Source organism: Phoca vitulina, unplaced genomic scaffold (assembly GCF_004348235.1).
Source record: "Phoca vitulina isolate PV1807 unplaced genomic scaffold, GSC_HSeal_1.0 scaffold28, whole genome shotgun sequence".
Lineage (NCBI taxonomy): Eukaryota > Metazoa > Chordata > Mammalia > Carnivora > Phocidae > Phoca > Phoca vitulina.
In genome coordinates, this window is record NW_022589731.1 from 22,240,853 (window position 1) to 22,255,890 (window position 15,038).

Consider the following 15,038-nt stretch of genomic DNA (forward strand, 5'->3'; position numbering starts at 1 on the left):
CCCGTTAAGCCGCTACATTGGGAATCCTGTTATTAACCAATTTATCACACTGTGGAACCATGTAATCACAGATTAATCTAATCTGAGTTCTTGTTAACAAAATGACTCGACTCTGTCTGTCAAGTTGATTCCTGTTTGCCCTCTGCCATTACTGAGAAGCTGCCCTCAGGAGCAGGAGTATGAGCAGGCTTCGTATGGCGGGAGTGTGTGTGGCCCCCGAGTGCCGGGGCATCTGCCTGTGGAACGGTGTGCCCTGGCTGGCAGACACATGGTGTGTATCCCTGCGTACACGGTTTTCCTCTGGGGTGCCTTGTTGTGGAAGGAACACACCAAGTCACTGGGTTGATCTGAAGCAGACAACTCGCCGGAGAGGGCAGTGTCTGAAGGTTAGTCGTCTGGCCAACTCTGGCTGACACAGAGCAAAGGACCCCTTAGTCTTAGCCAAGTGGCCAGAAGAAAGCAGCACCTGCTGTCCTGGCTAGAGCAGAGGACCTGGACAGAAGCCACCGATGGACACAGGGCACTGGGACTCTGCGCACAGACCCCTGTGCCTGTGAGTTATCCAGATCGTGCCTGGGGGGCGCTGCCTGGGGGAGAGGTACTGCCCTCATCAGTGCCAGCACTGATACCTGAGTGACACCAGGTGTGGTGACGGGGCCCCGCAGGCTGCCCGGCAGACGGTGTGCTGTGGGAGTGGTCACCATTGCTCTGGTCTTCATGGCTTTTACTTTCTCCCTGCCCGAAACACATGTCCTTGCTCCTGGCATGGCTGGCCACTCCTCGTCCCTCTGCCCCCCAGGTACACATTACCTCCTCATTCTCTAGCCATTCTGACAGGTCACCTACCACCGCTCCTTTCTTTTCTCCTTCTCTGTCCTCACCATGAATAATTGCTTATTTGTTTCTGTATTATGTTGCCTCTAACCCCCAGATGTAGGTGCCAGGACTAGGGGGGATGCCGTCCCATCCCCATTCCCAGGACCTACAGCAGGACCTGGATCCTGGTAGTTGACTGTGTAGTATTTACTGAATTAAACAAATGAGCACAGAGCCTTAAAAGACAAATTCACCTTGGCTTTAGTCCCAGTTGCCCTGGGCTGCTCTATCTGGGTCAGCGCCGTGGCCCATGCCCCCATCTCCTCCCACACTGAGCCCACTCCTTGCCCAGTCAAACAGGGCTTCTCTTGGAAGAAGTTGTGGGCCCACTCCAGGTGGAATCTCCACCTCCATTCTATCAGAACTTAACTGAAGAAGATGGTGAAACATTTTCTGCAAAACACACAAGATCTTCTTGGAGCTTGGTCCCTGCACTTCTACTTCCCTTTTTCTGGAAGAGTCTACAGTAAGATCTTGGAAAGAATGGATGGGGTCAGTAGGGTGCTCATGAGTGGCCAGGAGTTCCCGTGCTCTGCTCCAGGGAACTCGGGAGTAGCATTTTATTCCTGTGGGCTGGAGGAGGGCCTGGGCCTGAGTTGGAGACCCTGATGGTGTCTTCCACTCTGTCAGAGGTGACCCTCCTCCACCGTGCAGTTCAGTCCTGCTTCCCCAGAGCAGTCCCAGCTCAGAGACTTACCGCTGGTGGAACGAGCACATGAGAATGTTTGTATTCCAATTCTGGGTTGTAGACCTCATCATGGTCATTTAGGACTCTGGTGGGGGTTTAAACAGCTCCCTGGACCCCCTGGGGCCTGTGTGCCCGGCAGCACACACGAGACAGGAGGCTGCTGGTGGCGCCACCCATCTCCTGCAGGCTGGGTCTGGTGTTTGTGAAGCGCTGTCCTGGGGAGATGCACACCATGCTGAATGCTGTTTGTCAGGAGGAAAGCAGTCTGGAAAAAGTCCTGACTCTTGAGTTTCAAAGCATGAACGTGAAAGGGCTGGAGCCAGGCCAGGCTGACCCACGCTAGGTGTTCTCTGAACAAAACATAGGCTACGGCTTGTGCTGGGTGAGACTCAGTGCCCGGAAGTACCAGGGCTGTGTATGAGACCTGAGTCCCCAGGAGCTCCTGTTATATTTACCTCAACATCTCTCCTTTCCCTGCCTGCATCCCCTTCTCCGTCAGACGGCTGAGCCATGTGACCAAATGCTTTGCGTTGAGACCATCACGTGACCTGACGGTGTGCCATGGTGCTGTTGCAAAGCCATTTTCCGTGCTCCACGTGACTCAACTGTGATAAACGATTAAAGCTATAGATTCAATTTCTTTGGTTAGTCTTTTTCTCTTAAAAATGGGAGTTTTAAGTATGGGGACTTTTCTTGCAAAATTATTATTCTGTACATTTCCAAAGAAATCAAAGTCTGTCCTAAATCTCAAGCTGCTTCGTCAGTTGGCACACAAGCTTTGTTCTCTTCCCGGAGACTCTGCTAGGCTTTGTAGTAACACCTCTCCCCCCCACTCCCTGTGCTTTTGCAGAGGAGTGTGGTTGTAGCTTCTCCAGTCGGAGCTCAGCTCGGCTGATGCTCCTATAAATACTTGGACCTTGCCACAGTTTCTTTAGCACGCTGTCGCCAACTCATCAAGTTAATTTAAGGGGAATGTAGTTAAAACATCCCTTTCTTCAGTCCTCTGTGTGTAGCCGTTAGGAGTTAAAAGCAAGTGAGTTTGGCTCCCAAGCACTTGTGTTTTCTGGAGTGGAGGAAAACCTGAAATCTCGGATTTCTCCGTCCTCGGCCATGTCGGGGGGCTCCGCAGACTGCAGAGCAGAAGCATCTGTTTTTAATTCTCCCTGAATTAGATCACCGAGTTCCCCTGGTGCTCTCCGTGGCTCTGACTGACTCACGCTCTGCCACTGTGGATAAATCATCTCACCTATGGGGACCTGAGCTTGCTGGGTCGTGAAACAATGGTGGAGATGCGCTCTCACCCCACATTGGGGTTCTGTGGCACAACCTCGAGTGCAGGGAAATGCAGCACGTTGGGGGATGTGATGGCTCTTGCTGTGTAGATCTGGATGGGACAGGCTGTGTTCCCCAAAGTGCAGTGCTCTATGTCTAGGGCTAGAATCTGGCCGGCTCCATGTCAGCACCATGGACAACTCCAGCACTGTTCAGAGGGAACCTGAGGTTAGGCTCTGAGTTTCAGGCTGGCTGTCTCCCTTGGAGCTGGGTGAATTTAGGCAAGTCTCTTCCTCCTGGGCCTTGGTTTCTGTACATGTCGCTAGCCCTGACTCCAGGTAGTTAAAGAACCAGGACCCAAAATATCCATCATACTCTCCCAAATGCATCTCCACTTGAATATCTGAGGGGCACCATACATCCAGCTTGTTCTAAATCATATCTTTCCTCCAGCCTTCTGCTCTGTCCTTCCAAATACAGCCTACGGCCGGCATTCATCCAGGTGGCCAAGCCGTGCACCTTGGCCTTAAGCTCCACTAGTCCTTTCTGCTTGGTCCCACCAGCTGGGTCAGTGGATTTGCCCTCAGCAGGCTCCACCATCCTTCCTCTTGGGCCACTTTCCACTACCCTTGTTGAAACTTTCAGAAGTTTTCCCTCTGACCACTGAAACAGCCAAGCAGTAGGCTTGCTTTCTCCCTCTCTCCCTCCTCTATCTCCCCCCTCAACTCCCCTTCATTCTCTCCCACTCCTTCTCCCCCCTTCTCCCCCTCCCTCTCTCCCCCACTCTCTCCCCTCTCCCCTCATTCCACACCTCCATCTCTCCCCTCCCTCTCTCCTCCCTAACCCATTTCCCAGTTACCTTCCAGAGTCACCTTCAGAAATCCTGAAACCCCTTGGCAAAGTCTCTGTTCATCCTTCAGCCTAGCTACATGTCACCTCTTCTTTCTGTGGAATTTCCAGAATAACCACATCTGCCCCACTCTCTGTCCTGTCCAAAATCCCCAAGCACAGGTTGCCCCTCAGGCATGGTTGTCTCCACATCTTTACTAAAGCAAGTCTGTCTCACATTGGATTGTAGCTCTTTTTTCTCATGACTGTGAACTCATTGAGGGATGGACCCTATTTAATTCATTTTATGTCCAAGGTGCATTTAGTCCAGTGTCAGGCTCAGAACATGCTTTGTTACTGAATTGAAATAAACGGATGAACTGAACCCAAATCCCCTCACTTCTAATCTCTGCAGAATGCTGCTGTTCTATTTTTTATTTTAAATTTATAATTTATCCTCAAAATGAATATATGTATGTAAAATATGCCTATGTGTTATATACCTATATTATATATTATCTGTGGATCCCATTCCAATAGTTTCAAATATTAATAATTTGTATTATCAGCTTTTAACACTTTGAACATAGAAATGATTTATCATAACTTTGGATCCTTCTCTCACCGTTATTTCACATAGTAGGTACATAATTCAAGTTTATAGAATCACTATAAGATGTAAAATACCAGAAATAGATGAGTATTCAATAATATTATACCCAAACTATAAGATCTGTCCCCCTTTCCTGGTATGCTATGGCACGGAAATTATGATTACAGTTATAAAAACCAAAACACTAGCCTGTTATCCTAGCTATAATTATACTAGGATAGCCAAAGCTATTGTTACTGACTTTTCTAAATGGTTATTTATCCTGGCCATACTGGAGAATAGTCCTCTTCCCTTGGTGCTTGGCTAAGCTCCATCCTTGATCTACATCTTATCGTTGAGTTCCTCTGGAGTACAAATACTGATCTGGCACCCAGTCCTCATCCAAGTGCCTGAGTTATGGGCTGGCCAGATGCACCAGGATCAAGGAACCACGTGTTAGCTTCCCATAAATGGTGCCACAGAGAGGTCAAAGTGCAAAGACTCTAGCTCTATTTATAACCTCTACCCATAATAATTTATCAAGTAGGAAAGGGACCAGATCACTAACAAGAGTGTCACATGTGCATTAGTCATATCTTATGCCATACTCCTAGCAAGCCACAGAGATCATACATTGTAATTACAAGGGAACGATAATTATTAAATGTAGCCTGCCACTATGCTGCTGTCCCTGGACTCACTGTAAAGCATGAGTTTTTTTGTTTTGTTTTTAAATTTTTGGGCAGGAAGTACATTGTAACTGCAGTTAAAAGGAGAAAACACACAATTCTCCAAAATTGGTTGTAGTGAGTCTGGCAGGTGCTGGGATAGAATACCATGTTAGGTTACTGAGGGGTGGACAACAACTTGGCCGTCACTTCATTCGCTCTTATCCTTTTGAGGATGGGCACTTGTCTGCCCAGAGAGGCAAATGACTTCCTTGGGTTACGGTGCTGGGGGTAGTATGCAAAGTAGCTGAGCCCCTGAGCCACCAACTCAGGACTCGAGTCCTAGATGCTCCAAGGAGCTCTCCCTCTAATCTGATCTGAGCTGAGGAATACCATCTGCCCTGATAGAAAACAGTGAAAGTCTCATCACACAGACCAGAAAACCATTAGCTTTTTGTACGTGTCCTCTGGTGTCACCAGTGATCATCTAAATCCCAGGCTCCCCATTCTACTCCCAGGGATACTATGTTTAAGAGAGGAGCTTTTTCAGGGCACCTGGGTGGTTCAGTCGGTTAAGCGTCTGCCTTCGGCTCAGTCACCATCCCAGGGTCCTGGAATTGTGTCCCACATCGGGCTCCCTTCTCCCTCTCCCTTTGCCCCTCCCCCCTGCTCGTGCGCTTGCACATGCTCTCTCTCTCGCTTTCTCTCAAATAAATAGAATCTTAAAAAAAAAAAAAGGAGGAGCTCTTTTAAAATGGCAGACAGGAGAGTCCTTCATGTGGCCCTAGCAACCACCACCTTCTCTAGTCACCACGTTCCCTTTGGAATTTGGAATTTCAAATGATCTAACTCAGGGCATTGTGATAGGGACCGAGTCCTGCATCTGGCCCCTAAAAAGAAAATCTGTATTCATGTAAAAATGAATCACATCCATTCTCTCATGATACTGACAGAACAGCCTCGTCTCAATGGTTTTGGACATCGGTGAATGCCTGCTTAACTATTACCTCTGGGCATAAGCAAAAGGGAGGGTTGTTAAGAGGAGGGTCATCAGTGTAATCAACCTTTCTCTGCTAAGTACGTTTTAACTAATTGCTTTACAAATAATATGTTGAGATGAATAATCAGTTTTTAGTTTTCCAGCATCTAACACGTATCAGAGTTACATGTTAAAACTAAGGTATTACTATTATAAAAGCCTAAATCCTTATATATTGGGGAAAAATAAATAATATATTTTTAAAATTCTTACGGAATAGAAAAAACTTGGATTGTTGGCTTTGGGAATTTTCAAGGAGAATTCTGAGGTCTGTTAAATCTTTTGTTCTGACTTTTAATTTACTTTATTAAAAAAATGCTTCCTTATGCCAGAGTCACTACGTAGGGTATCATCCCGGGACTCCTTTCTGTCATCTTCCTCCCCCTCCCAACCCATCATTCACCGTAAATACTAAGAACAGAGCGCTAAATATTAGACAAAAGGCTAATTTCCTCCACATCAGTTCATGTTGTTAAAGAACTTAATATGCACAAGTGGCGGTAATTAGAGCAGGACTGGAAAGAGCACTTCCACTAAGAGATAATCACTATATGACAAAGGCTGCAGAGATCCCACTCCAAGCGGGCTCTGGACAGGCTAGACTTGGCACCATTTCTGCATACAAATGCAATTACCTCTCTTAACAATAAGACTTCATTAGTCGTGAGTCTTTCAATGCTGGTGGCTCTCCTGATCCTGCGTCACCCTCTCCAGCTCTTTGCAGTTAGTGCAGTATACCAGAATCGCTAAAATTTCCACGCACCGTTTTATCTGGAGTCTTTGCGTCCTTATATTTTGTGCTCTTATTGGCAATGCAATGAATTACCAAGGATGATTTGAGAAAATGCCACCCATTGATTCTGTGAATTCCTCCTTCCATCTCATAGAAGGGTCATTGACTTATCTTCCCCGAAATCCTCCAGTCATTTTGGAAACGAACGTGCGAATTTAGGAACTTCCTACTGGATGAGCAGTCAGAGATTGCGAGGTACTAGAAAGTTCCCACCTGCTTAAAGATGAGTGTACATGTGCAGGGAGGCATTCCGTTCCACCTTTGGAGAAGCTCTGGCTGTTTCTGTCCCTAGTTCCTGCCCGTGGTTCCTGACTCTCTAGCCTGGGGGGTGGGCTCTAGAGCACACATCTGAACCCTCTCCAGCATGCTGTCTTTCCAAGATGATCCCGCCTCCTGTGAGTCGGCCCCCTCGCAGGTCAAACATCTCTGCTTCCTTCAGCTTCTCCTTATTTGTCTTTGGTCCTTGTGTCTGTGGCACACACCTATCCAACAGAAGGTTCCCCTTTGTCAGAGCTCTGTTGTTGCAGAGTCTAAGGGTAGGGGGTGCACGTGGGGTTATCTTCAGCTAGATTACAGACTCCTGCCCGTCTCCCAGTGACTGGGGGGAGGAGGGAGCCTGTTATTTCCCAGGAGTCCCACTGAAAATGCTTGCTGCAGAAATGCATGTAAGCATCACATGGAAACGGCTTGGGTATTTCATCAAAATGGTTGTTTGAAGTCCTGCCCATGCTTGACCATCAGTGGATCACATCAGATGACAAAAACAGGACATAGTCAACATGGCCTTCTGCAAGATCCCTCCCTCAGTGGTGCTGAAAACAAAGCAGACCCTCAGCATTCCTGTCCATCCAGATTCCTGCCCCCTTCCTGGTCCACCACATAATGAGTGTCCCTGGAGGCCAGCTGTGTGGTGGCCTTGATGTGTGGAAATGGGGCAGGTGTGGGCAGTGTCCTTCTGGGGGCGCAGCAGCCTCAGGTCTTCTAACGGTGGAAATTAGAAGACTTAGAGGAGAGTTCTAAATTCTGGTAAAGATTCTATTTAATGAATGTGAATCAGCATCATTATTGCCTTTCAAATCTTGCTTTCATTCCCACAAGCCTTTGAATGAAGGTTGGCACATGCTATTTTCATAAAAATGTACAAATTTGAATTCACGCCATTTTGTTGGTGGTATTTTACAAATTAACCCCTTCAGTAAAGGAGGGAAATGGTGTATTTCATTGTTCCTTTCTGAAACACAATCCGAACAAAAGGTGAATCATCAGTAGTGTGACTCATCAGATTCGTCTGACAAGAGAATTAACCAAGATAGGTTGGGTACAAAGGATTTGAACTGTTTATGAGCAAAGATTATATTAGTAATTTATCCTTAAAACATTGTCTGAAATAATTACAGCATATTGTGACAGGAAATATGGATGATTAGCCAGAAAAGTTTTACTAACGAAAACTGAAACTTGTATCTCTTTTAATCTTTTTTCATGCTGAGATGGTCTTTAATTAGAATTTCACGAATGGTCCAGATCACAATCTAAGGGATGTTATCTTAGGAAAAAATGTAATCATGTCAACCACCTCAGAATTCCCAGTTATGGGAAATACTACTTTTGATGTTTGCGGTTTCAGTGGACGAGGGAGCAGGGCAATCGATTTGCTGCCCAGGAACAGTCGTTCGGCTCTGCATAAATCGATTTGCCGATGCAGGAACGGATGGTCCTTGGTTGAGAAATGCCTTGTGCCTGTCCTCACTTTTCCCTCCGTGTCTACTTTCTGTGGACGCTCAGACTCGCTCCTGCAGTAAATCACTTGTAAATGAGAGTCAGCGAGCTTTCAGAGCTGGAAGGGCCCTATCTGATCCCTTCCTGCCGCCCCACGTGACGTTGGAGGTGTAGTGGACACCCCGCCAAAGAGAGAGAGTGGGGTACGGCCCCAACCTCTGGGGCGCCTGGCTCTGGCAGGCTGATGTTGCCAACCTCTGCCTTGTGGTACTGGCAGCCTTTTTCCCTGAAATTGCTTCAAGACCTTTTGTCCTTTTGATGTTTCTTCCAAGTCCTGCGTATTTCCACAACAGACTTATATTTTATGGAGAAATGGGTACTGCTGCCTGTGGCAGAGGCACACATTTATCACAGGACCGTGCTGATAAAGCTGCCGGCAGCTGGGTCTTGAACACAGCACCTTTGCATCTCCCTGGGCTAAGGGTTACTGGAAATACAGTGGATTCTTACGCTGCTCAGAGAGGGTATTTGGGTTTGGAGTGAAAAGCAGTGTGTACATGCAAGACAGGCGGGGTCAAATTCATTGACCTCCAGGGGCTCTCTGCCTGCCAGCGAACAGGTATGACGAATTGCAACGTGTCGATACGGCAGCTGTGATGGCCCCTTGTGTGCTCCCAGTTTCTGCGATGCCCACAGTATTTCGGGATTTAAAAATTTCTTGGTTTTGGGACTCCTTTAACCTGTTCAGTCCCGAGGTACTCGAGGCATCCCATGGGAAAGACCAAGAACAGTGGCTGAGATGGTGGTATGGGGACTCCTAGGAATAGTCCTGAAGTCTAGGATGCACCTCTGGTATCCGAGAGTGTGGGTGCCAGAGCCACCCTTGGAACCAACTGCAAGGATCGTGACCTTGAGCTAACTTGCCCTTGGTGACGGGACCCTCCCTCTGTAGAGCTGTGTGTGGGAATTAAAGGAGGACTTGCTTGCGTGTTTCCTCGGTGAGAAGAAATGGACCTAAGTCATTAAGCCTCTGAAATCTGGACACTTCCTCTGGCTTGCTTCTGAGATGCTGGGGCTGCCCACGTACACTGCTGCAGGTCCCCCAAACAGGTGATTTCTTCTGCAAAAGGACTAAGGAGTTCTGAATGCTTTTCTACAAAAGAAACCTCTATTCTTCGTGAAGCATTTGGCATTTGAGGATTAAATCCTAGGGCTGACCGGAAACTGAGAAATCACCTGGCTGAATTCCCCCTTGCTGTCCTTTCTCTTTTGACGAAAGGGAACCCTGACATGGGGTAAGTTATGGATCTAGGTGTGTCAACAACGGCCAGCCATGGGGGCAGACTCAGAGAGATGCAAGTCTTCCAAGAGTCAGACCAGTATCCCTTTGTCCTGTTCTGTTAGTCTTTGGTTTTCAGACAGTATGACGGGAGCCCCCTTACTGGCTGTCCTGGGCTAGCCACCATGTGCTTCCCCCATGACGTAACCGATGCCCACACGGGCCATTGCTCCTGGTGAACAGGTTTCTCTGTGGCTGACCCACAACCCTCTGTCCTTATTCTGCAGCTGTATGCTCCCCAAGAGGATATTGTGTTGGGATCTCTTTATGCCATTTGTACCCATCATTGAAATGATGTGATTTTTTTGAATGCTGCGTAAACCAACGTAATAGAACTCAGGCAAGAGAGAATTCCTTCTGTGAGTTACAGGCTTTGGACAGAGTAGGGTGTGACCAGATATCAAGTGTGAAAAAGGTAGAGGCAAATCAGGATCTAGAACTGTGTTCTGAACTCAGATTCCCTCACAAGGCGGTTCATGGAAAATCACTTGGAACTTGAGCATGGTGCCCACATTCACAGAAAACATCAGGGCTGCCCCTCAAAAGGCTGGCATAACTTTAAATCAGCTACATGGAAGATCTCAATTTCTATGATTCAGATTCAGTTAACAGGTTAATTGTCTGAGTTCCCTTTTGATTGGTTTTTTAGTTAGCTGACTAGATGTGCGGTTTCACCTGTCTTAGCATCCACGGAGGAGCTCAGAAAACCCCGGTCCAGCGTCAATAACCAGGGTACAGAGTGTTGCATTTTATTGTTGACCTGTAACCTTCTGCAAGTTAGTAACAGTTAAATTTTCATGATTTCTAACGTAAAGTGATAGGAGAATTGGGAACGGAGCCTGATGCACTGTGTGTGTTCAACTAGGTAGGGATACCGAGATCCTTCTTAACAACTCGAAGTCTAGAGACAGTGGGAGTCCAGCTGAAATGTTGCTCGTAAGCCCTTCTAAGATAACTTCTGTTTGCCGCACAGGTTTGGGGGTTGGGGAATTGGTGTTGTCGTCCCTCCGAAGGGAGAGAGTTTAAAATACTTTCCCGAAAAACAGATCGAACATTCCAGTTTTTCTAGCACCACCTCTCCAGGGATGCTTGGCTCATTTAGAGGGAGGACTGTTGGGGGGAGTGCCTGGCTCTGGAGGGTCCTGACGTGCAGCTCTTGAGGATGCACGCAGCAGTCCTTGGGGTCGCCTCTCTGATGACAAGATCTCTGTGAGTGGATGTGTATTCCCCCCATTTTGTAGGAGGCGACCAGAGGGATCCCAGTGGCCCAGTCCTTCTCACTGGTCAGTCTTTGCTCAGTTTTGGCAATTTCCTGTGGTTCTGAGACACAATTCTTTGAGAAAGTGGGCCAGTAGCTGGTGTATTGGGATTCATGCAGAATGTTGGTTGAGCCAATTCTAAATAGCAACCACTCAACGCTAATTCCTGAAAAAGACAAATTTCTGTCCTTCACGGGCTTGTTAAATCACTTTTAATACACTTTTAGTGTAAGTTACTTCTGGATTTAGAGCTAAATTTACTTAAATTACTTCAGTTACACTGGAGAGTGCCCTAATAAATTCTTTTTCCAATCACCCACAAAATGTTAAATGGGTTTGTGCTCATCAAGCTCACTCTGAGCCTTCTCTGAAGATCTTTGCTCACTTCTGCTCTGTTGCCTTAAAAGACTGGGTGAGCCACAGCTCCCAAAGTAACAAAAGCTAAACGGTGAGGGTAGATGCCAGGCGCTTTACATTCCCCACTTCTTTTCCTAATGACTAATATTAGCGAAGGTTACTTTATGTCAGAGTTACATCCCTTCACTGTTGACTCTAAATTCTCTTCCACAACATGAATGTAGTGAAAATATTCCCTCTAACCAAGCTTCTCTGATAGGGAGCTGTCTCTGAGGAGGTAATTTGCAATTTGTGGGAGTTCTGACAAACAAAATTTGCCTGGGTGCTTGCTTTTCACCTCTTCTTTATTAGAAGTGGGAGGACAGTCAGGCGGCTTGGCATGCTGGCCCAGGGCTGCTGTGGGGTCCAGGCCCCCTGCGTGCTGCCAGGAGGCCTTAGCAGCCGGTGTGTGCCTTTTACAGTCCTTAACTTGGGGATGGTTCCAGCCGGGCAGGCTTTGTCAGCCTTGATGAATTCTTGTTGCGGGGCTATCCTCTGCTTTATAGGACGTTAGCAGCATCCCTGGCCTCTACCTACTCAATGCCCATGGCACCTCCCTCATTGTGACAGCTGAAAACATCTCCCTCCAGACCTTGCCAGATGTCCCCTTGGAGGCAAAATTGCTCTTTGTGGACTTCTGCAGTAAGGAGTGTGCTAGGGTGACACCTGGTGCTCATGTCTGCCTTTGGGTTCTTCTGCCTGGCCCCGGAGAAGGTCACCAAGTGACCCAACTCTGCTTTTAAAGAGTCTGAGTCCCATGTGGGATGTTCCGCCTCGGCTGGAGATGTGTGATGGGCCCAAGGTGTGGCTTTAAGCTTTTTGCTACATTGAAGACATTTACACGATCTCCCTGTCTCCATCTTTTTGATGAGAGGGTGGTGACTTTGAAGATCTTTTTAGAAGGTGTATTCGTGGGGGACAGGAAGAGATGGAAGTTCTTGTACACACATCTAGATATATAACTATGCAGCGAGAATAGTTTTTGATAATTTGGCAAGTCCGCTAAAATTGTCCTTCAGGCTTAACTCTCAACAATGAACTAAATCATAACATCTCTTACTGCTCTCATATATTGTTTGTGAAAATTACATTTCCGAAAAGAAAACAGACAGTAACCTCCCTGCAGGTTGTGACCATGTCTGAAAATTCTACATTTCCGAGAGAAGCCTAATATGGTTTTTCCCTATTGAAAGTTTCTGCTGTATTCTTGTTGATGTGAATAATCTAAACAAACTTTAAATTAAAAAAACATGATGAACAGCAGTACGGATTCTAGACGGGGGATTATGTCCCAAGGGACGCCAGTGTCACAATCTTTGTATAAATTTCATATTTGGTGCAAGCAGCCTGGGTTCTTCTGTGGTATTCCTAGCACCTCGAGTGTGGTTTGCCGTCTTTGATTCTATACCGTCTGAAGGGCTTAGCTTTCAGAGCTTTTCCTGAACACATAGTACAGTGCTCATCACTAGCGATTCTGAGGGAGCAAGCCATCAAACTTATACCAGTTTTTGAAAACACTAAGATGCATTTGCAAGATAAATGAGCTCGAGCTCTCCCTCATCCTGGGATCATACACCTGGGGTTGAGTATTTAGAAGGAGCTTAGAATTATGGTCAAATAAGGCCCTTTACTTTGTGTCTGATATAATCATCCCAGCATGGCCCCCGATGATTCTTGCATTCGTGGGTAAACATCATTTGTCACTCATAATAGAAAAGTGGGAGGAGGAGGTTAACATACCTATAGATAATACATGCACTGTTCCTGCATGTGTCACAATTAGCTGTGTCTTGCCCAGTCCGATATGAAAGCCTACAAGATAAGAACAGGAGAGCATTACACGTGGTGGCTGGTGGTTGCTGGCTATTACAGAGCAGACACCTCACATCAGATGCTTTCCCAATGCCATTGCTCGTCATGGTAATGCAAACTGATTCTTGTGTGTTTCCCATTTGGCTCCTGTCTGTATTTATCATACAAAACCAATGCAACATCCACAGCTAAGATGATAGTTAAAATAAATTCAGAATGTGAATATAAGCTACTGGATGAAGTAGATAATCTAATTTTGCTAAAAGGGAATTGGGGATGTTTCAGTGCGGCTTTAGGTTTATGGTGTTTTAAAGAAACGTGGAGGGAAATGCAATGCCAGATATGCTGACTCTGGCTTAACTCTGCCCCACAACCTCTTGGCTTGCTGGAGTACAAGTCTGCAAACTACAGTTCCTGGGCTGACTCCCATCCCTGGTCTGATTTTGTCCAGCAATCTAAGATTGGGTTTTATATTTTAAATGGTTGAGGAAAAAGGGGAGAAAGAATAATAATATTTGGAAACTGTGTAAATTAATGACATTTAAATTACAGTGTCCATAAAGATTTTGAGAGTAAAAAAAATAGTGAACATTTTTTCTTAAGTATCTTCCATTTTGCTTATTGGTTTCCAGATTCCAGAATATTTATTCTCTGGCTCTAGAGAGAAAACAATTTGCTCAGCCTTGCGGAAGAGTCTCCTAGTGTTGCTGTCATGCCATCCGTTGACCTTTTCTGCCTATTCTGTCAGCCCTATGAGGCCACACAGTTTTGTTTTTATGGTGGGGGGGTGGCAAGGTTGGTAACTCTCTTCCTCTTTAAAAAAAATAACCTTAGAGTATTTTTTGGAGCCTACTGTGGAAGGTTGAATAAAAGGTCGATAAGCAGGGTTTTCTTGACCAGGCCTTGACTATTTCTTGGCCCGGTCGCCTCAAGAAATTAGCACTAAGCGTGCTTTCATGCTGTTTCTTCTAACGACTTCAGCTGACCTTTCTTCTCTGATATTTTTAACAGCCAGGTATAGTTTTTCCAAATATTCCTTTATACCCAGGGGCAAACATGATAACCACAGTCTGTTAAATTTGTGGCAGAAGAAAAGCTTCCATCTGAATTGGTTTATGTACACTTAGGGGCTAAACTTACATTTATATAACCACACAACGTAGTAATAGTGTGCACAGAAGGTTTTCCGTCAACATCGATAGTCAATATTTTTATCACCTTCGCTGTGTAAACTCTTGTATGCATTGTGGATTTCGAATTGAAAATAACTATTGTTTTCCTCATTATATTTTGTGTTACATAAACATTTGACAAAAAGATTTCCTACTCAATGTCATGTTGTCTCTGAGCTTTGGTAAACTCGGGACTTGCCCTTTGAATTCTTTGTATTTTACCTATTAATCAAGTGACCATATTCTGCCCTAAAGTGCTGCTGATCATTGCCTGTGATCTCAATGTATTTGGGCTAGGCCTGGAATCGTGTGGCGGCATGTGTGTTGACCTTTGTCCACCATCACTTTCTGTATTGGGCTCCTTTGGATATGCACGTTTGCTGTTTTACTCTCCCCTCAGCTTAGTCAGTAGAGAGGAATAGTCAAGAGCCTGTGTATCACAACCTCCCCTTTTTATTCACCGGACATGGCCGCTTTCTTACTTAGACTTTTCCTCTTGTTGACAGACCCCAAGAGTACATTCCTCATGAACCTTCCCACCTGGCTCCAGATCGGTCAGACCCATTCCAGGGTACCCTTGTGTCA

At 46.1% G+C, this 15,038-nt stretch overlaps 2 protein-coding genes across 5 annotated transcripts in view; one reads left to right on the forward strand and one right to left on the reverse strand.

Moving 5' to 3' along the window:
• Positions 1-15,038, forward strand: part of DOCK1 (dedicator of cytokinesis 1) — a 487,093-nt gene that overhangs the window by 199,717 nt on the left and 272,338 nt on the right. The gene's annotated exons all lie outside the window — the stretch shown is intronic.
• Positions 1-15,038, reverse strand: part of INSYN2A (inhibitory synaptic factor 2A) — a 60,751-nt gene that overhangs the window by 7,555 nt on the left and 38,158 nt on the right. For 2 of the 3 annotated variants that reach the window (XM_032423356.1, XM_032423355.1), the window contains one exon: positions 13,210-13,281. The exons of the other annotated variant lie outside the window; for it this stretch is intronic. In XM_032423356.1, the coding sequence (XP_032279247.1) occupies positions 13,210-13,281 (72 nt within the window). The remainder of the gene's footprint in view (positions 1-13,209; positions 13,282-15,038) is intronic. 3 annotated transcript variants of the gene reach the window in all.